The sequence below is a fragment of the Balaenoptera borealis genome (assembly GCF_965194805.1).
Source record: "Balaenoptera borealis genome assembly, chromosome: 6".
Classification (NCBI taxonomy): domain Eukaryota; kingdom Metazoa; phylum Chordata; class Mammalia; order Artiodactyla; family Balaenopteridae; genus Balaenoptera; species Balaenoptera borealis.
Genome location: NC_138863.1, coordinates 31,792,908 through 31,814,390, shown reverse-complemented (window position 1 = coordinate 31,814,390; position 21,483 = coordinate 31,792,908). Strand labels below are relative to the sequence as shown.

Sequence of the window (21,483 nt, the reverse complement as noted above, 5' to 3'; positions counted from 1 at the left end):
CTTAACAGCAAGACAGCAGCTAACTCTTTGATGCTCCCTTTGGAACATTTTTCCTTAGGAATAGCTTTCTATACAGAATGCTTATAATCACCAGGCCCAGTGCTTAGCATTGTTTATATAGTATTTCACTTAATCCTTACACCAACACTATGATATAGGTATTATCTTTATTCTCTAGGAGAGGAAGCTGGGTTAAGAGTGGTTAGCTAAATATATAGCCAGTATCATATAGTTAGTAAATGGCACAGCTGGGATTTGTACCTAGTGCATTTTTATTCCAGAGAGAAAGCTCTTAAACACAACTAAGATATTTTGTCTTTTTTTTTTGGCTGTGTGGTATGTGGGATCTTAGTTCCCCGACCAGGGATCGAACCCTTGCCCCCTGCAGTGGAAGCACGGAGTCTTAACCACTGGACCGCCAGGGAAGTCCCACAGCTGAGATATTTTGAAGGTCCCTTGTAAGGGTAGTGTTTCTTCATGGGTGGTCTGGAGACCATCTATATCAGAATTACCTTCTGCACAGGTTAAAAATGCAGATCCCTGGCTCAACCACAAACCTAGTGAAAGTACATTTTTAGAGACAGGATCCATCAGTTTTAACAAGTTTCCCAGGTATTTTTATGTATTCCATAGTAGTCCCATACTCTGAAGTGGAGACTAAAGGAAAGAATTTTTGAAAGTGGACCATCTTGGCTGTTGGTAGGTTTCACTGACTCATGTTGTTGAAAAGAAGCATCGTAAAATTTGAGAACATCTGCTTAGATGGGTTGCGGCTAGCAAATTGGGAGACTTTCTACGTTCTACTGCTATGTGAAGAATTTTCCCGTTTTCTCTAGAGATTCGAGGGATGGGTCCCTGCCAATGCCACACATCACATGCTCAGAGGACCAATCTCATCACGTATATCAGCTGTCCCAACACATTCAGACACAACCAGGAAGTGCTGTTGTTACTATCCCCAGTGCAATAGAGACAGGATTGGATGGGCCAATAGCTCAGATGACAATGCAAGTTTTGTTAACAAATATATACACCAGAGATTTAGAAGACCTTTTTCTTACCCTGGTTTTGCAGATAAAGGCAAAGGTGGGGGTGGGAAGGAGACAAGAGGGACTGTGAAAGGCATATGATTAAAAAAGAAAAGGAGCGAGAGAAGCTTATTCTCATTCCCAAACCAGATCAATCCTTATTCCAAAGTGATCTCTAATCAAAACCCAGCATATGGTTTTTATTAATTTGGGGGCAATTCCCCTACCATCTAGTGCAATAAAAAAGGATGTTGATATCATAGAAGATTATAGCATCCCTTATTAAGCTAGCAAACAAGACGTGTAAAATCCAAGATAATGAAATAAGTTGGATTGCTTCACCCTTGCCTCCCTGGTTTTATTATTATTATTATTATTTTATTGCTGAAAGTTCTGAGGGGAAGAGCTTCAGAGCTGGGTTATTAATGGATTATACTAGGTTTATTGCCAGTATGAAGCTGATACCAAGGGCCCAAACTTCTGCTTATCAGTCTCAGTGGGGAGAAAGCAAAGTACTATCTTTAAGCTCTAATTTGCAGAAATGATTCACCTATATTTAATTTTCTGTTTTCTGAAGCTAGAAAAAAACTGAGCTTGAGGTTTTTTTTATTGTCAGTTGGTTTGGCCAACTCTTGTTCCCTTTAGTGTGGTATGGGTTTCATGCCACTTTCTCCAGAACGAAACTTCAGGTCAATGGAGACCAGTACGTCTTCTATGAATGCCCCCACCATGAACATAAGGATCTTCCTCGAGGGAGGCTGGCTATCAAGGTTTTTAGTTTTGCCTGTGAACTTCTGCAACATAGCCTCAAACCCTGAGCCATTCAGATATAGCCTGGGAAAGAGTGAGGGTTGGTAATACAGGATGAGATTCCACACCAACTCTGGGAGTTCCTAATCCACGTCGGGAGAGGCCAGGAGGGAGGGGCAGTGGGAAGAAAGCTGGCTGGCTGCTGTGCCAGGTGTGTTTACACAGGCATCTTATTCATCTCCTTAAACAGCCTGTGAGGCTACCACCTCGTTAATGAAGACTCTGTGTCTCAGAGAGTTTTGATAATCTATTCAAGGTCATACAATTAGTTGGCGGTGGAGCAGGGATTCAACCCAAGCCCATCTGACTGAGCAGTGCCACCTTTTCTGACCCGCTGGAGCCTCCTGGGAGATTCCCTCCAGTCACCGTGGTGAAGCCAGGAGGCAGACGGAAGAACAGGAAAGGGTCTTTCTGTTCCATTTCTGTGCCTGCAGTTCTCGGTGAGCCAGCGTTATGTTTTAGAGAAAAATTTTGACCCATAGAATATTTTTCTTGCCAAACTGCACTCTGCAGATTTGAAAATCACTCTGCAGATTGTCATAGCACAAGCATCTGGAAAAAATGACCATAGAAGAAATGATCATGCCACATTTTGTGGATGAGAGGTGCCTTAGCTCGGGCTGTGATAACAAAATACCATAGGCTGGGCAGCTTAAAGAAAAGACATTTATGTCTCACAGTTTTGGCTGGGAAGTCCAAGATCAAGGTGCTGGCATATTAGGATCCTGGCAAAGCCCCTCTTCCTAGCTTGGAGATAGCTGCCTTTTCACATTGCAGAGAAAGAGGGAGGGAGGGAGGGAGGGAAAGAGAGAGAGAGAGCGCTCTTGTCTGTCTTCTTCTTATAAGGACACTAATTGCATTGTGAGGGTCCTACCCTCATGACCTCGTTGAAACCTAATTATTTCCCAAGGCCTCACCTCCAAATACCATCACGCTGGGCGTTAGGGCTTCAACATTTGATTTTGGGGTGGGTAGTTGGGGGAAACACATTCAGTCTATAACAGGGGGTCACTGCATCAATGAGTTCTGGTCACTTTCTAGTCTCCTCCTGATCTAACCCATGGGAGGCATGGCAGGGAGGGGTCTGTCTGCAAAAGGACAGGACTGAGGGTCAAGCAGGCAGGGGCAGAGCCTCCCGTCTACTTCCGCTGCTCTTGAATTGCTTTGAACCCAAAGAACGGCCTTGCAAATGGCTCTTCAGTGTGCCTTGAGGGAAGCTCACAGGAATTTGTTTTCAGCTGAATGGATTGCTGTTTCAGACCTTAATAACTAGGCCTATAAAAAAAATCTCTTCCTGTCATCCTTAAGTAATTTTTCCAACCTTGATGCTAGGCTAGAAGAATTTCCTTGCAACCTCAGCATCCTGTTTCTAAACGTTGAGGAGCATCTCAGGACAGTTCATGGGACGCCCTGCGTGGTAATATGGCACATGGAAGAAATTTAACATTGAAGGAACATTCCTGAGATTAAAACGCAAGAGAACTGTTTAGGGAGAAGCCGACACCATAGATAGAGTTTGGCAGGCAAGAGGTTTCTCACTAATTTAGCTAACAATTTAGAGGAGAATGTCATCAATTGTAATATGTTTACTTTTCATCTAATGAATTTTAATGGGCAGCTTTCACCATTACCTCTAGGAATCCATAAGAAACAGAAAAACCAGCCTGGAAACTTATCTGATAGTCACTAAAGCAAAGTCTGTGGCATTATCTCAGCTCCATTTCTAAAACACATTATTTTCTCATAAGACATTTTAAATATAGCACAAGAAATATTTCTCGTATTGCTTGTACTCACTGTAACCTGAATGCAGTAGCTCTTTGAGAAGTCTTATTCCCTTGCATATCTTATTTTGTTATTCAAATGATAAAGCATATTTTGCATGAAGTTACACCTTTTTAGAGGCAGATTTTGTTCTGGAAAATTGGTGCAGCATTTCCATGTCTCGCGTCTTTACATAACTGGTTTCTTGTCAGCAGATATAACTGTATCTGACACAGCAGCCCTGGAATCTGCATCCTTGCAGGAAGTGGGCCCCGGTGCGTTTCCGCATCTCTGACTAGGAGGACACACCTTCCCCGGGAAGAAGGTTAAATTGGACAGGTGCTTCTCAAGATCTTGAATATTTCTTTCACCAAATTTTTATTCAAAAAGCAGACTCTTGTCATCGGACTGTCAACTTTGTCCTCAATTTAACCTTCAGGTTTAAAACTAACTGGCTTCCTCTCAAGGCATGCCCCTCATTAGCTGTGACAGAGAGAGTGATGGGGCCACACGAGGCCCACACTGACCAGCTCACCTGACAGCAGAGGCTCAGCTGAGAGGAGAAAACCCCAAAGCGTTCCTTTTTGTTCCCTTTTTAAATGGAGTTTTTGACATTACAAGGTGGCATTTTACACTCATTATCAAATACCAAAATCACTGGACGGCTAGCAGGTGTTTTTCAGAGAGGCCGCTGTACAAAGCCTTGTACAGACACTGCCCTGGTTATCCCTGGCCCACCCAGCTCTAGCTTTATTCTCACTGTGATCCCACACGGCCCCTCTCACTAGCAGACCTGTCGCACTGCACAGCTGTAGGAGGCACTGTTTACACTGTGTTCTGTATGAGTGCCACCCCCAGGGCTATGTGAGTGGTGCCCCTTGAATCGTTTATCAGAAGAACCCTGCAGGCTGCATTAAGACAGGCTCAGTCACACCACCAGGCCGGAAGACTTCACACAAAAATCGTGGTGAAAGTGAGAGAGTGGCATGGACATATATACACTACCAAATGTAAGATAGATAGCTAGTGGGAAGCAGCCGCATAGCGCAGGGAGATCAGCTCGGTGCTTTGCGTCCCCCTAGAGGGGTGGGATAAGGGAGGGAGGGAGGGAGGGAGACGCAAGAGGGAGGGGATATGGGGATATATGTATACATATAGCTCATTCACTTTGTTATACAGCAGCAACTAACACAACATTGTAAAGCAATTAGACTCCAATATAGATGTTAAAAAAATAATCTTCGCGATTAATTCCATGCTGTGGAGAGATTCTCACTGACCTGGTGAGAAGTTCCTCAGCTTCGTCTCTAAAGCCCCTAAGCTAACGCTCTGGATGTTGCCTGAAATTCTGTTGTTTTCTGTGTTAGTTTTCTATTGCTGCTATAACAAATTATCACAGACTTAATGGCGTAATGCAAATGTATTATCTTACAGTCCTGTACACCAGAAGTCCAGTAGGAGTCTTCCCAGGCCAAAATCTAGGGGCTGGCGGGGCTGTGTCCCTTTCTGTCAGCTCTAGGGGAGAATCCGTTTACTGACTCACTCCGCTGTTGGCCGACTTCAGTTCCATGTGCTGTAGGACTGCGATCTCTGTTTGGTCGCTCCTGGAGGCCACTCTTCAGCAACATCTGAATCTCTCTCTCGCTCCAGCTGGGGAAGGTTCTCTGCTTTTAGGATTCATGTGATTGATTGGATTGGATCCACCTGGATAATCCCAAAATAATTTCCCCAGTTCAAGGTCCTTAACCTTAATCACATCTGCAAATTCCCTTTTGCCAAATAATGTGAGGTATTTACAGTTTCCTGGGATGAGGATGAGGGCGTCTTTGGGAGGACATTCTTCTGCCTACCACATTATTGACTTAATTATTTGTTAAAATAATGGTTAAACGTTGAAACCAACTACTTATGGAGAACCTGTGTCGAGAATTGTGTTTTAGACAATATTAACTGTCTGTAGCTGTTTTTTTTCTCCAACCACACACATATTTTCTCATTTAATCCTTTCGATGACCCTATGAGGTAATATCAGTGTCAGTTAAGAATGCAATCAGCTGCAAGTAACATAAACCCCAACCAACGCTGGCTTATTATTTTAAAAGGAAATGATCTACAGAGCAGCTCAATGATGCCATCAGGACCCTAGACTCTTTCTACCTTTGCTGAGAGTGAGAATACAACAGGAGTTAATCGCATAGACCCTGTGGCCCCTTGTGTGGTTTTTACAAGTTTCATCCTCTGTAAATAAGGGTAATAATATACTTAGCCAATGGGGTTGATGGAGTAAATGAGTTAATACATTTAATGCGCCCAAAACTATGCCTGGTGTGTATTAAATGCTCAATAACTGTTGCCTATTTTAAATATTATTTCTGCATCACCATCCTTAGCATGTTGGGTTTTGATCTAATATCTTCATGCTTATGACATCTTGGTTGCAAGATGACTGTTGGGCTTCTAGCCATCACATTCAGGTGCCAGGCAGGAAAGAGAAGAGACAAGTAAGGGAGAAGGAGGCAGGAGTGCTATTTGTATATGGAAATCAAACACTTCCCAGAAATTCTCAGATACTTCTGCTTACTTCTCATTGGCTGGAACAGTGATCTATGACCTCCCCTATGTTGAAGGAGAGTGTAGGAAAGCAAGTTTTTTTTTTTTTTTTTAATATAATATGGAATCTGGATGGGCAGACACATGTTGTCCCCATCTCTTGCTGACTTATTCCCAGTCCCAAGAAAATGGTGACCTCTTCAGAAAAAAGGGGGAAAAAGGAACATAGTAAGGTACTAGCAGGGTCTGTGCAGTCTGTCATTGATACTTCAGTGTGCATGAGTCTTAGCTGCACATTGGACAAAGATTTTGATGGGAGGCTGGTGGGAGGTGCAGAGATAGGGGGGAGAGCCTCTATACATGGGATAGTGTGTGGATTAAATTGTGCCTCTCCAAAAGGTATGTCTGAGTCCTGAACTCCAGTACCTGTGAATGGGATCTTATTTGGAAATAGGGTCTTTGCAGATATAGTCAAGTTAAAATGGGGTCATACTGGATTAGGGTAGGCCCTAATTCAATGCTTGGCACACTTATAAGAAGAGTGAAATTTGGGCACAAAGACACACAGGTAGGATGCCATGTAATGACGGAGGCAGGGATTGATGTCTACGCTAACACCGATGTTTGGGGAAAAGAAAACTTTTCTTGGGTGCAGTCTGGTTTGTTTCTGGGTCTAGGGGAAGAATCATCCAAATGCCCCTGCTGTCACCACTGCTGGGGAGTGAGAGAAAGAAAAGGACCCATAGGGACGTGGTGGGCCCCTTGTTCCAGCCAGGAAGAAGGAGGGGCTGAAGGCTGAGGAAGATCCCCCTTGAGGGAAATCAACCTGGTCAGCACAATCCCTATCTCAGAACATTCTGGCTTCATGTCATTCCTCTATAACTTACCATGGAGTCCTAGGATTCAGCCCACCAGCTTGCATCCTACAGAAGTTGCCCTACCTTCTGGAAGCCTCAGAGGCCCCTGGGGCACCGCTCTACTGGCTTAGCACAGTGTTTCTGAACATCACTTTTTTTTTTTTTAAACATGCCGTGATTGTTACTGTATACATGTGTGCCATTATCTACTTAATATTTACCTAAATCATTTTGCTTTTAATGAAAACTTACTTCACTACTGTAAGTGGAAAAAAGCCAGGATCATTTTTTACTAAATAGAAGATAATTATATAATAAATACAGTAAAAACAAAACAAAGTTATAAAATTCAAACTGGAGCCTGCAGAAGTCTGAGGCGGGCCCTCTGTTAATAAAAGAGCTTAACAAGTTGTAAAGGGGTTTTGAAGACATACGAGCACCTGACCCAGTCTTTCTTCTTGTAGGAAGCAGAGAGTTGGAAAGGAATACTTTCTCATGGTGATGGTGTGCTATTTAAGTTCTGACTAGAGTCAGATTCTTTGCAAAAATCAGGGCTAATAATGGTAAATAACACTGAGCTTCTATTGGCTGATATAATAAATGCTTCGTGTACATTGTTTTGTGTACTCTCCACATCATCCTATGAGGTCAGCATGATCATCACCACTATAGAAACAGGCAGCTGAAGCCAAGAGACGGTCAGTAACTAGCTGGGTCCCCCAGCTTGTCAATACAAGAGCCACTCGCAGCACATCCACCACTGTGCCTGACTCTAGGATGGCCTGTCCCCTGACTGAGAAGTGGGGGAGGGCGGAGGGTGCATCTGCCAGGTAGCACAGCCCGACCTTGGCCCAACGTGACTCTGTTCATCAACCCCACTCCAGTGAGTTGGCTGGGGCAGGGTGATGGTGTAGGATCCGAGTGGCAGAGAGCAGTCAAGTCTCAGTGAAGACCCCAGAGGGAGTTGGGGACAGCTCTAAGGAAGGATGGGGATATCCTGATGCCAGGTCCCTGGGAAGGGCCTCATGCTTTTCAATAGAGCACGGCTGGCACTTGCAGCCAAGAATACTCAGGTTTCCCCCACGCTCAGCTTTTCACGGCACAGGCCTGGTTTGTGTGTTAGGGGAGGGGGGCTGATATAACAGTAGAGGCAAAGTTCTGTGCTCTGGGACAAAGCCAGGTTTCACACACCCGACACCTATAAGACAGTTGATTTACCTGCAGGTGCTCATATGCTAGTTGCTCTGTGTTCTCTGCTGAGGGCTTGCATCCTGTTGCTTGATTTTGCAGAACACAGTCCAGCGAACAGGATCCTTTGAAAGTGGGTCCCAAAGCAGTGTGGCTGCAGCCCTATGAGGCTTACCGTTTAAAACCCGAAGAGAAAAAGATCACCATGAAGAGGCACAGCCCCAGGCCAAACGCTGTCACACTGAGAAGGTCAAGAGAGGGTCAGGAGAGAAACGGATATTGAAAGGCCACCTGGAGAGCAGGGCTCTGCCTGGGTCTCCATCGCCTCCTCCCCGCCTGCCATCTCACACCTGGCGGGTCGGGAGGCAGATGCTGGGAGGGTACAAGGCAAAGGCCCCCCTTTCCAGTCACCCCAAATGCTGTTTATCGAAGGGATTTTGACTCCTAGGTGGTGGAGGCTTTTGGAGCTCCAAACTGGGAAGGTATAATATGACTAAAAGCTGCTTTAATAAAGCACAGGGCTGGGTTTGAGCTGCACTCTCCAGGAATCAAAGGTGATACCACCGTCTCTCTGAAGATCAGCAAAACTGAGCATTGTGGGGCTGGGACGGCTCTTAAGTCTAATCAACGGGTCTTTGAGCAAAAATATAGCCGTGACTGGAGGACACAGGTGGCTGCACGCTGGAAAATATCCTAAGGAGCGTGCACATTTCCCAGGTGATAAGAATGCTGAGTGGGTCTGAGCTGAGAAACCTTGGAAAACAATTAGCCAGAGAAGCAAGATAACCTGTTGAAATTATGGCCCTGCACTTTACTGCTCTCGATAAATTTTCTGGCAGCCTGTCTCCAACTCAGGGTCCTGGTCTGCTTATACCTTTAATAGTTGGGGGAATTAAGTCATCAAAGTTTCATCTACCTGTCTGACTTCAGTCAAAAGTACAACTTATTTGCCTGGATGCCTTTCAAAACTGCTGTCCACGTAGATGATAATTTAATATGTAGTGGAACTAACACGAGGCTGCTTGTTTCTTGAGTCTAAAATGTCAAAATCTGCATTTACACGTTCTGAATTTTCTTCAGCATTGCACACACTTTAAATAGTAATCACAATGTAAGCTATGAAGAATTAAAAGAAATTACACTGAGATTTACTTTTTTTTTTTTTTTTAAAGAAATTCACGTTCTTTTATTTATTTATGACTGTGTTGAGTCTTCGCCTCTGTGCGAGGGCCCTCCCTAGTTGCGGCAAGTGGGGGCCACTCTTCATCGCGGTGCGCGGGCCTCTCACCATCGCGGCCTCTCTTGTTGCGGGGCACAGGCTCCAGACGCACAGGCTCAGCAATTGTGGCTCACGGGCCCAGTTGCTCCGCGGCATGTGGGATCTTCCCAGACCAGGGCTCGAACCCGTGTCCCCTGCATTGGCAGGCAGACTCCCAACCACTGCGCCACCAGGGAAGCCCCCCTGAGATTTACTTTTATTCCCCACTATTCACTGGTGTAGCAAGGAACGTTGTGGACTCAGAGCTGGAGGTGAGATCAGAGCTGCCACTTTACTAGCTATAGCTGGTTCTTATGCTTTTAGAGCCTCAGTTTTCTTACCTGTAAAATGGAGATAATGCCCATCTTAATAGATGTGGAGAGAAAATGAGATATATATAAGGAAAGCAACTAGCATGGCTCCTGTACACTCAGTAGGTATTAGCCCTCCCCTTTTTAGTAAGGGCTGATGATGCTGATGAATTTTTCCAATTCAACTCACATAGTGCTTTCATCTGGGCCAGTTTTATTTACCCATTTGTGTGAGCAATTCTCTCAAGTACCCAAATCCCTAGAGCCCCTAAGTAATTATTCTTGTTGGGTCTGAAATTCCAAGGGCAAGTTACTTAATTCATTTAAGGCTCTGTTTTCTCATAGAGTTTGAGGGTTAAATGGGCTAAACTATGAAGAACATTTAGGCCAGTATCTAGCACTTGCTAAGCACTGAATCATATTAGCTATTATAATTATTAACCTACAACCTTCCCACCCCCATCACACAATCTGTCCTCTCCATTCCCCCCCAGTCAAACGTATTTGGAAGTTTCCTATCTCTGTGTAGATGCTTGTGTTCTGTTCTTCATCTGGAAAGCCAATATCCTCCTTTGCTTGGCCTGTATACGTTCTTCCCATCCTTTAAGGTTATTTCAGACGTTATATATTCCATAAGACCTACCTTGATCCTGTCTACACCCACAGTGAAAAGTCAGGCTTCCCTGGCAGAGTACACCTCCCTCAAGCACTCTCTACATTCAGCTTTGAGTTTCAGTTCTTTGTATACTTGTTTTTCTCTCCTCCTTGACTCTTAAGTCCTTGAGGGTAAAATCCAAGGCTCTTCCATGTCTGGGGTCCTCTGCTGCATTTTACATGAAGTATCTGTTGGGCCACAATTGAATCACTTTTTATTTTTGAACTTCTTATTAGATTGACTGGGCAGAAGAGCTACAAGGTCAAGGGTTGTTAGGGTCCAGTTAAACCATTTTTTATGGTGTTGCACGTTCATTATTATGTGGCAAACTTAGGTATTTGGGATTGTGTGGGGAGAGTCAGTAACAACCAGCCAAATAAACGTTCAAGTCAAAAGGATGGTAGTTGAACATTAAATGTTGACAGCTCTCCTCCTCTTCCAGAGGACGTAGGCCATCTTTAACCATGACCGATGACCTGAGAGCCCAGTGATTTGGAAGGTACAGGGACGAAGCACATTAGCCACATGTCGAGGAAGGAACTTCTGATGCAAGCTGGTGAGGTACCCACCCACATGGCAAAGAGCCTGCTCAGGAGTTGGCAAGCGTGCCAGGAACATAGTAGGTTCTTGAAAAATACTTAATGAATAAAGAAAGTTCCGCTTTCTCTCCCCCGTGTGGCCCTGGAGTACCTGGGTGGCTTTTTCATGCCTCAGTTTCTTCAGTCATAAAATAAGAATGAACCTGATGTTCTCTGACTGTGAACAGAGAATGAGAAGCAAAAATTACTGTGGTCATGAAACATTCAGCATGTGTTGTAAACAATAATCAGTATAAACATGGCTGCTAAAAAAGAAATCTCAATTGTCAAGACACTTACGGAAGTAATCTCTAGTTTCTTTGGATAAGTCTAAGCAGTGTTCATTAAACATCTATTTTAGTACCATTGTATGCAAGACTCAGTTCCCTTATGGAAAGTCAGGGAACCATCCAACTCACCACTTAGAGTTGTTGAAAGGAACAAGTAATGCAAGTGATTGCAAGGCACTTGCCTAAAATCCAAGGAATTATACAATAATAATAGTAATCATCTGTCACTAAAAGTATTTCCATCTTAGTAGGTTGTAAGTAATACATTTTCTCTCTACTTAAGTCTCTCTTTACTCTCTAGATAATGCATTACCCATTGCATTTACAATCTCCTAGTCTGCTTTGTGCTTTAAATTGGAACCTGGCCTGCCCACGTGAGCGAACACCTTTCACCTCAGGAATAATACCAGGCGATCTTTAACAAAAGGACTTTGAGATTTATGGTTTGGGCTGTGAGGTGGAACATCAGCAGTGCAGCAATTCAGGGAAAGAATCCTCACACCTCATTTCTTCATTCAAATGAATTCAACAAATATTTCTTGAGGGTATAATCAGAGCCAAGCAATGTGTCACAAATACGATCCGCCTCAGAAGGCCACACAGACATGGAAACCAATCATCGTAATAGAGGTAATAAAATTTTTATTGAGGATCTGCAGAAAGGATCTCAGTAACACACAGGAGAGAATTGCCAGCTCTGCCTTGGGAGGAGGCTGTGGCAGGTGTCTTGGTTGGTTTAGTTGCAGATAACTGACTCCCTTCTGGCGAAACAGAAGGGGGTTTAAGGTAGGGAGTTAGGTGTTTGCAAACGTGTTGGAAGGGGCGGAGGAGCAGGGTCCCGGCAGGGTTTCCAGGAATAAATCTCAGAACATTACAGAACTGGCCCGCCGAGGGAGTTGCTACCCTTCAACGACCAGAAAGTCAGGGCCCTGGAAAGCCACTGCCGCAGCTGTGGGCAACAGAATCCTACTGCCTCAGCTGTGATCCTTGCTAACACAGTGGATGACCCTCACATGGCCTCCTGACCCCCAGGAAGCTAGAGACCAGACACCCTTAGAGTAAAACCAAATGCCTCTAGTACTGTGTTTGCCTGCAGAAGCATGCCTGGGCCTCAGTTCCGTCTTCCAGAGTGTTCAGTCTCACTGGTAGAAGCTGGGCCTCACGTGGCACCCAAGCTGTGAGGAAATCTGGAAAACGTGGCCTCCAGCTTTTGTGTCTCTGGCCTTCAGTAAGTCTTGCTCCAAGACGGTGGGGTGGATGTGAGGGAGCCAAACTCCTGCTTCTGCATCTAAGTCTTCATGGAGAAAGAAAGAGCCAGGTGGTCTGGGACCTGAAGGAGGAGAGAAGATCTACAGGACAGAGGGTGTTCTGAGCAGGGGAGGCTGTGCTTATTGAGTTTATTGCGTGTTGCCACAGAACAGAGCTGTGAAATGCACGCTTGGTTCAAATAAGCAAAAGTAATTGGAAACGACAACAGTATAAGATGTAAAACTTATGTCGTACATAAATGACAAGACATGAGGAGGGAGAGGCACAGTGGACTGATTTGGGAGGGCTTTGGACTTTAGACTTTAAGCTACAAGTATTAGGGACCCACAGAAAGGCTTTGAGGAGTGAGTGTGTGTGTGTGTGTGTGTGTGTGTGTGTGTGTGTGTGTATGGAGGCAAGGATTAATTTTCCTTGACTGCTGGGCAACTATATATAGTATACATAGCAGTGTTCTAGTAAACATCTAACGGTGTGTTATATACAGTGGCATGCTGGTAAACATATAACTGTATGTTATATACAGTGGTGTGCTGGTCATCTTTAACAACTGGCTCTCTAGAGGGGAAAAAGTCCTGATTTGTGGGGTATGCTAATTTCTGTGTTGTGAATGCTTCCAACATGACCTATTTCAAGCTACCAATGTGACATCACTGAACACGGAGTTGGGAAGAGATGCAGACAACTGGCTCCTGGGAGCTGGTGCAAACTCGCTCCAGAGCTCCTATGTTTGTCATGGGAGTTAATTCTTAAAACAATCCCATAAGATGTATAGGAGTTTCATTTCACAAATGGTAAAGCTAAGGCCTAGAGAGAGAAATATTTTACCCAAGGTTATGTAGCTAATTAGTGGTTGAACCTAATTTTAGATCCAGGTCTGCCTGTTTTCAAAGCCAATGTTCTCTCAACAAGATCATGTTGCCTCCAGAAGAGTAATATGGTAAGCTCTCCATTTCAGAAAAGTCCCTCTGACAGTAGAGAGCAGAGGTTGAGACTGTAGTGTGAAAGAGTAGTAGACAATATATCAGTGGATCAGTGTGTATGTGTTCCAATACAATTTTATTTACCAAAGGTGGTGGGGTGTGTACAGTACAGAGCGGGTCAGAAGGAAGCACAGTAAGAGGCAGGAGATCACGTAGAAGGTTACTGAGGAGGGTGGGTGACAGGTGATGGCGCTGAACTAAGGTGATGGTAGGATGTCAGCAATCATGGACATATTTGATAGAATTGCAGGATGGAATTTGCTGGCCTTCCATTTCTTTAGATGGATATGGTTGTGGGGAAGGAGCAGGGTTATAAATGGGAAGTCAAGGATTATTCCCAGATTTCTGGTTTGTAACTGTGAACATGGTGGTGTGATTGGCCAGCATAGAGTCATGAGAAGCAGGTTTCTTTGGAGAAAGCCTGTTTTCAGTTTGGACATGTTGAGTGCAAAGGGCTTACGGAAAGTCCCAGTGGGGATGTCCAGTAGGAAAGTGGAAATGCATGTCCTCAGGAGAGAGATCAGAGCTGGAAACTGTGAGCAAAGCAGTCCAGGGTGGTAGCTAAAAGGCTGTGGATGAACTTGGAGAGTGTGGAGAGGGCTGAGAAGAGCCAGTGGAGTTGCCTGGGAAACATAGGGATGGTCTCAAGGAAAACCAACTTAGAATCATGTTTCTTTAGACAAGGTAAGAGTGTTTCTCACATGAGAGAGGGGTCAACAGTGTTGGGTGCATTTGTGGATGCTGTGAGGCACTGCCCAGATCCCACTTCAGGAATGAAGAGCTATTTTCCCAGCTGCTGTGAATAGCGCCCAAGGATGACCCCAGCTGTCAGCCCTTTTGGGGATTGCCTCACCTGAAGAAAACTGCCTGGTTCTGGGTCTCCCCTACTGCCAGGAGTAGCCCGTATCCCATGACCAAGATAGTGGGCTAAAGGCCCATCTCCCTTGTCCCCACTTGGGATGACTCTATGGGGCCACTGCAGCTCCAAGTTTCCCTGTGGAGTTGGCTGAGCCCAAGTTGGGAGCGTGTGGCAGCTCAGTCTTTCCCTCTCCGCCCCATCCTGTCTTCTTCCCCTGCCTTCTATAGGTACTGAACCCAAGTGCACTCCCAAATAAACATCCTGCTTGTTCATTCCCATCTCAAGCATCTGCTTTTGGGGGAGCCCAGCATGTGACAGATGCTCTTTCCCTGTGTCCTCTGCCCTGTGAGGTTGCTATTCAAGGGTGAGCAGGACCAGACCTACCTACCTATTCATTCATCAAACCCTAAAACAAACCGGTGGTGGGTAAAAAACAAGATTTGACTTTTACTGACTGAATAAAGCTTTATTTTGATGCAAAATAAACAAGAAAAATTTATATATTCATATATAACAATATCCAAAATCTTTCTGTGGTAAAAATGGGATCATCCTAAAAAGTCTGTAAAGAATTCATTCTCCACCCCCTATGCCAAAATATGATTTCACATAATTTATCTCCAGAACTTATGGACAGACTTGGTATCATATACGCACAGGAAAACACTAGAAAAAGTGACTGTATAAACAGCAGGTTTTGTTTTTATGTTCCAGTAGTAAACAGCACTGCAGTCCGCATGGATGGAACATAACACTGTCTGAAAGAGCTGAGTCAGGAGACAGTCTTGGGGGTTAGTTCACTCTCCACTCTGGACTTATCGTGAAGCCCACCTTTAAAAGCCAGGCTGTGTGAGACTCTATTACGATTTAAGGACATGAGGGAAAGTTTCCCTTAGAAGTTGTAGCTGCATATGAGATTCTAGGCTTATTTTAGATATCTAACTTTCATTTTCTTTTTTATCAGAAAGGTGACTTTGTAGGGATATCTTATGGAGACTCCTCTTTCTGGTCTCATTGTGACATCATTTCCACTTAAGTCGGTGTGAACCGGGAGTGCAGAGAAATACCATCGCGGGCTGTTTCTGACTCCAACTCCCTCCTGCCTAATTGCGCTAAATCTGGACTTTCTGTTGCTCGTGGACTCAAAGCAGTAGGGTGTCTACCCAATTTAGCACCAATCTGAAGGCCATTCATTGTGGATTTCAGAGCTTAATGCCAATGAAAGTTTTAGAGACACATATTGCTGTCCACACCAAACTCTCCAGATCTCTATATCCCTCTGAAATGCTAAGATGTTCCTCCAAAGAAAATGAATGCTGTGGTTACAGGTTAGGGAATGAACACTCTTTAAAGGCTTGATCACTGTGTATACCAGCCCTATGCATGGCAACTCCAAAAGTTGTCAGGTGGATTTCCTTCAGAAGATAGATTTCATTCAAGAAGTTCCTAAATCTTTGGAAGGAATAATGAATCATGTTTTAATTTTGTTACTGGTGGCAAAAATAAAGCTACAGTGAAGTCTCAAATCTCCTCTCTCAGTTGGTATGCATAGAGTTTCCTCCTCAGGGTGACAGTAGGTCTGTGGCTCTACCTGTGCTCTTGATTATAAGATCTTTGCTCTGTGCTGTACTATGAGGTCAATGCATATAGATCTAAAAATCTAAGAATAAGGAGCTTCACGGTAATTTTTTTCCCCAATTTTTGTTGTCAATCATGATTTAAGAAAATACTCCTGACTTTGAGCTTGCCTTTCATCCAGTGATGTGATACCATAGGGAAGCAGTATTATACCAAGAGTGATACTGCCACAGACCAATGACACAATGGGTTAGTGAGATGTTGTGTTTCGCTCCCTTGTAGAGGACTGAATTTGCTTGCATCTAAAATTTTTCGGTGGTCTGCTCCCTTTTATTTCTCTATTCCTGCAAATAGGGACAAAAACAGAGCTCCTTAAAATAACTAGTTACTTGAGGCCAATACATCATTTCAAGGCCTGGATGACCCAGTGGTCAGGTGAGGAGCCGGGTGGGTGTACGTTGATGGGTTTGCAGCTCGCCAAGCTCGCTGTGCCACCTTTTCCTGGGGGTCTATTAGCATTCCGAGCTACAAGGAGACATCTGATTGAGTTTTTCCAAGGCCGTAAATAAACCAGGAACTATTTCCTGCTACTGAGCACCTATTGATTATAGCCTGGTCTTCTAAATGCTCTAAACAACCTGTTCTCTTAAATACTGGGAAAGAGTTCCATAACCTCTGGGTGGTGACAGTTGGAGGGCTGGTTCACAGGCATTTATAAAGCTTACATTCAAGCTGTTCTTAATTGTTACTTGGCTTGATGAAGACTGTCGCACACGTAATGCTAGCTTCTTTTGGGTAGGGTCTAATGGGGCATGTGTTATACTTCCAAGCAAGAAAAGAAAACTGCTATAATCTTTTTTTCATCTGTTTTCATAGTACCTTCACATCCTTGGCTGCACCTCAGGATTAGCAACTGTTTTATTACCTGTGTGTACAACACAAACCCATGCTTGGAGCAGCTTTCCCCAAGCCTGAGTGCAGGAGATATGCGTACAAGGTGGCAATGTGGTGAAAATATAGGCATTCTTCCTACAAGGGCCACTCCTCCAACACACACAGAGCGTCTCACCTTATACCACTGCCCCTTGTGGGACATTGGCCTTAATCCAGAAGGACGCTTCTGGCTTGGCTATGTCCAGTAGTCTACAGAAATTTGGTTAAATTATGGAACATCCTAAAGAGCTGATTTTTAATGCTTCAAAATACATCACACTTCCCTCACGTTATCATTGTCTTCTTGAAGGTTTATTTAGCTTGAGGGGAAGGCAGCTTGCAGCATGTTGGCTGGGAAACCCTGCAGCTCACCTGCACTCCAGCTCTAGGTGAGCAGGGCCCAACCCTCAACCTCTGCACAAACTGCAAACAAACAGTCTAAAGGTGCCTGGCATAAGAGAGATGATAGAGGGCAAAAAACAACTTGACAGTCTGTTTTCAAGAGGGCCATAAGTAAATTGTAGTTTAGAAAATGATACCTCTTAAAGTTCAGTAAATAACACTAGTTAAGTCTAAACCCAGCAGTTGCATCATTCTTGGTAACAGATCTCTATTTTAAATTAAAATAAGACTAAACTGGGCTGGAGAGATAGATACTCTATATATTCAATAATACTGTAATTTATTAAATCCTAGCAGTCAGAGGTATCCTAATCTTGGCCAAAATATGTCTAAATTGAACTCAAGACATTTTTATGGGAGGGAATGAAGAAGGAATGTAAAAAGGTTTAAAGTACTGCAAGAGTCACTGAACAATTCGAGTTGCTGCTCCCATGCTTTGCTGTTTCTCAATTTTCTCTTATGTTCTCATTTGGGTTAGGTTGTAGGTTTTAGAGGTTCTATGTTGAAATAAGTAGAATATAGCTGCAAAGCTCTAAAAACATTGTGATGGATTTTGGAGGGTGGGCTTTCAGCTTTTCGAAGCCATAAGACCTTCTTTTCCCAACTGGAGACCTTGACCTTGGTCTTGCCCTGACTTCTGTTAATGAAATAATATAGCAGATATACAATGATTTAGTTTTATGTTCCTTCTCCCTTCCCTTCTGTTTTCTGGCTTTTTTCCTTTTTATTCCCTTCCTCATCAAACTTTCCAGAAAGCATTTTTATTTTCCATTCTCCATACTGGTAATCACACACTTTCATACACACACACACACACACACACACACACACACACACACGCACGCGCACACACACAGAGTCAGTCACCACACACACGCACGCGCACACACACAGAGTCAGTCACCACCATCTACAACCTGCCGGTTATCGTTCCCAATGAGCACGGTCAGCCCCTCCCTGACGCCGGGTGCATATGGCGCTGTTTGGCACTGAGTCTGGAATTGCCATCTCCAGAGCACTGCTTCCTGTGCAAACTAACCAGTGGGCCCTCTTTTTCCCGAGTACATCTTAACTCTCAAGTGGGAGCCTTAAAATAGAGGCCCCCCACTTACAGTAATTATAGGCAGGAGATTTTGGGATGCCTCGGAAACCAGATATCTCCATGCTGTTGTGCCTGGAACGTGGGAGGAAAGAAGGTGAGGACCACAGGAATGTCAGCCTCTTAACCTGATTGCCTTGATGCTAGGCACCTATTTCTTCTGGAAGCTCTGACTAGCTTTGTACATTCTCCCAGGACACCAATACTGCATTCACATCTTACTTTTATACTAAAAGCAAGGAAACGTGACATGCTTATACCAAGTGAGTGGAACTGAGAACCTGAGAAATTCTACAAATAAAGAAATGCAGCCTTCCTCTAGGTATAAAACATTTCAAGGAGATCACTCGTCATGTTTGCCGCTGTTGTTTTTTTCAATGTAAAAACCACTCACTTAGGACACCCATATTGGCAACCACTCTTCACAGACTTAACAACGCTAATCAGGTGGCTGAAGGTTAGTCTCTGAATGGATGATGATCCCGGGCAGAGTCTGCCCTCCGTGATGCCAGTGCTGTGGGGCATGTCTGTGCTCCAGGGAGGCACCGTGTTGTAGATCTCCATCGTTATTTGCCTGTTCAATTGCCACTCTCAGTGACCTGAACAAGTCTAGAAGTATTTCAGGCAGTATTTTTTTCATGGCCCCATCCTTCCTCTTCCTTCTGATTTCCCTGCCCAAACTCCTGTCCCCTTCTTTCTCTCTGATTAGCAGTCATGTGTTGCAGCCTCAGTGAGAAAAACCTAATCTGTACCATGGAGAATTCTTAACAGGAAGAAGGCCTTAAGGTGTAGGGAGAACAAAGGTGATGTTGGAGGTCTTCCTTTCTGGGCTGGGCTGAGCTTGGTGGCGTTCAGCTACACGGCTGCGGTCATGGGGTTCTTCTGCCGGGGATCCTGCATTCGATAGGGGTACCGATCTGGGCTGCCCCCTCGGGGCACTGGTCTGCCCATTTCTGGGTAGGCTGGTACTCTGTGGTGCTGAGGAGGGGAAGGCGGGACATCTTGTCGGAAGGGTCCTTTGTGCTGGGGGGCTGGCGGGGGCGGATAGTACTGGGGATACCGGAGATCTGTGATCCTCAGATCTGGGGGGCGGGGGTAGCTCCCTTTGGGCGGATGCACAGGATGAACCCCTGGGTAATACGGAAGCTCCCTTTCCTTGTAGAGCCCTCGAGGTGCTGCTGTCAGATAGTCTACAGGATCCGCTGGTCCTCCCCTGGAAAGAGAATAGACATATATCAATGACTACGAAGCCAGCTGCCCAGATGATGACCACATTCCTTAGCCTCCCATGTAGTTTGGCGTGGCCACGGCCTGGATCTGGCCAGTGGGATGTGAACAGACGTGATGTGTGCCCTTAAGAGGAAGAAAGGGACACTCTTCTTCTCTTCCCGCCTTTCTGTTGGTCCCTGGAGTGGCCATATTAGACACAAGGAGAAAGCCACATGCTGAGGAAGGCAGAGCAACAAGAAGGTAAGAGCCCGGCTCCTTGACCCCATGGAGCCAGCAGGTCAGTCAGGACTGATTGGTGCCTGAAGGAGAAATATAATTCTATCTTGTTTATATGTTGGCCTTATTATAGTAACCAAGCTAGTTCCCTAAACAAGGCTGAGTTTGGCTCTATTAAAGCTGGGATCATTTGCCTCCTCCCCTTTCCACCTCCCTGAAGCCTGACATAAACATGGTGGTAGAAATGCACACATTATTTGGAGTCATAAATTTCCCAGGGATTGCATTCACTTCTCTCCTAGGTCTTTGCGGTGCTCTTTACATGAGTCACAGTCTTGGTCTAACTCTGGTTGGCTTCTGTTACATCCCTGTGTGGATTAGTGTGCCCTCCTCTTTCTACAGTTCCTAGAGAAAGTCCCAACCTAGAGCCTGGAATTACCCACCCAAAACTTTGATATAAAGCACTTCTACTGCAAAGTCAATAAGTACCACCCAGCCGGTAGCAGATTAGGAAAAGACAAACCAGCTGTTAAGTTGTACTGTGTAATGAGTAGGCACACAGAAAGGTAAAGGGCGAGAATAAACACTAACAGAAAGCGACCCTGTCTGGATCTCTCTACTAAGACAACAAGCATCTTCTGATCCATTTGTCATAACAGAAGCAATAGGTCTCTAAACAATGTACAGATGAGTGCATCTTATCTAGCCTGGGGTTAAACAGATGAGTTCTGTTTGCAGCTCTTAAAATCCCATAAACCTTCTGTGCACATATTCACTACTACCATGCCCAGATCCTTCCCACTTTCTACCATTCCTCTTTTTATTATTCCTTTTTAAAGGAAAACAGCAACAATAATAATTAATGAAAAGCTCTCCAATGTCAGAGTACAATCTGGTAGAACACTTGAAAGAAATGGTAGGGCTGTAAGAATATGGTGCCTGTGGTTAATCAAGCACTGTCAATGAGGATCACAATCACCCTGTAATCTGCAGTTTGATGTGAAAACAGCTCTGTAAGTAAGTTCCCCAAATCATGATTATTTGACAAGCTCCAAGCTTGGGTCCATGTGGAAAGCAGCATGTGAACACATTCATAGGGATGAATAATAGAATTCTCTCTCTATTTTTTATGTCTTAATTTGGCTATGTATAATAATGAAAGATAGATCCTTGAGCCTGGGTTAATTTAGTTAGAGTTTTCAGATAAAAAAATTAAATTGTTTGCATACAAGTTATTATAGCATCAACTGCTATTATTCAGTGCAGTTTGCTTTGCTCTATTTTAAATTGCCCATGACAAATAGAGTACAAATGTGTAATCTGTCACTCCAGTGCTGGGAAGTAAAGGATGGGGATTTCATCTTTCCTTTCCTTTAGAATGTTATTTTTTATTTAGAAAACTTCCAGCATTCATTATATCTTTTATCGTATAATATTTTAAGCTTCCCCCCTCTCCCACCGTGCTCATTTCTATTTCCTTTTGGTTCACGTTAAAGATTTTCAAAACACTTAAAAAAATCCTTAACCTGTGTTTTCTCTCAAAATCTACTGATGATATTTCTCTGCATGAAGTGAAACATGTGGTTTTTCTGCACTCATTTTAAGCCCTTGGGATAAATCACTGACAT

The 21,483-nt window shown here is 44.2% G+C and overlaps 1 protein-coding gene and 1 long non-coding RNA gene across 4 annotated transcripts in view; one reads left to right on the top strand and one right to left on the bottom strand.

Annotated features, from left to right (window-relative positions):
- LOC309631132 overlaps positions 1–21,483 on the top strand; it is a 372,959-nt gene that overhangs the window by 304,523 nt on the left and 46,953 nt on the right. The gene's annotated exons all lie outside the window — the stretch shown is intronic.
- PARD3B (par-3 family cell polarity regulator beta) overlaps positions 14,843–21,483 on the bottom strand; it is a 1,037,301-nt gene continuing 1,030,660 nt past the window's right edge. For all 3 annotated transcript variants that reach the window (XM_082397042.1, XM_082397040.1, XM_082397041.1), the window contains one exon: positions 14,843–19,622. In XM_082397042.1, coding sequence (XP_082253168.1) covers positions 19,265–19,622 — 358 coding nt within the window. In that variant the 3' untranslated portion in view covers positions 14,843–19,264. The remainder of the gene's footprint in view (positions 19,623–21,483) is intronic.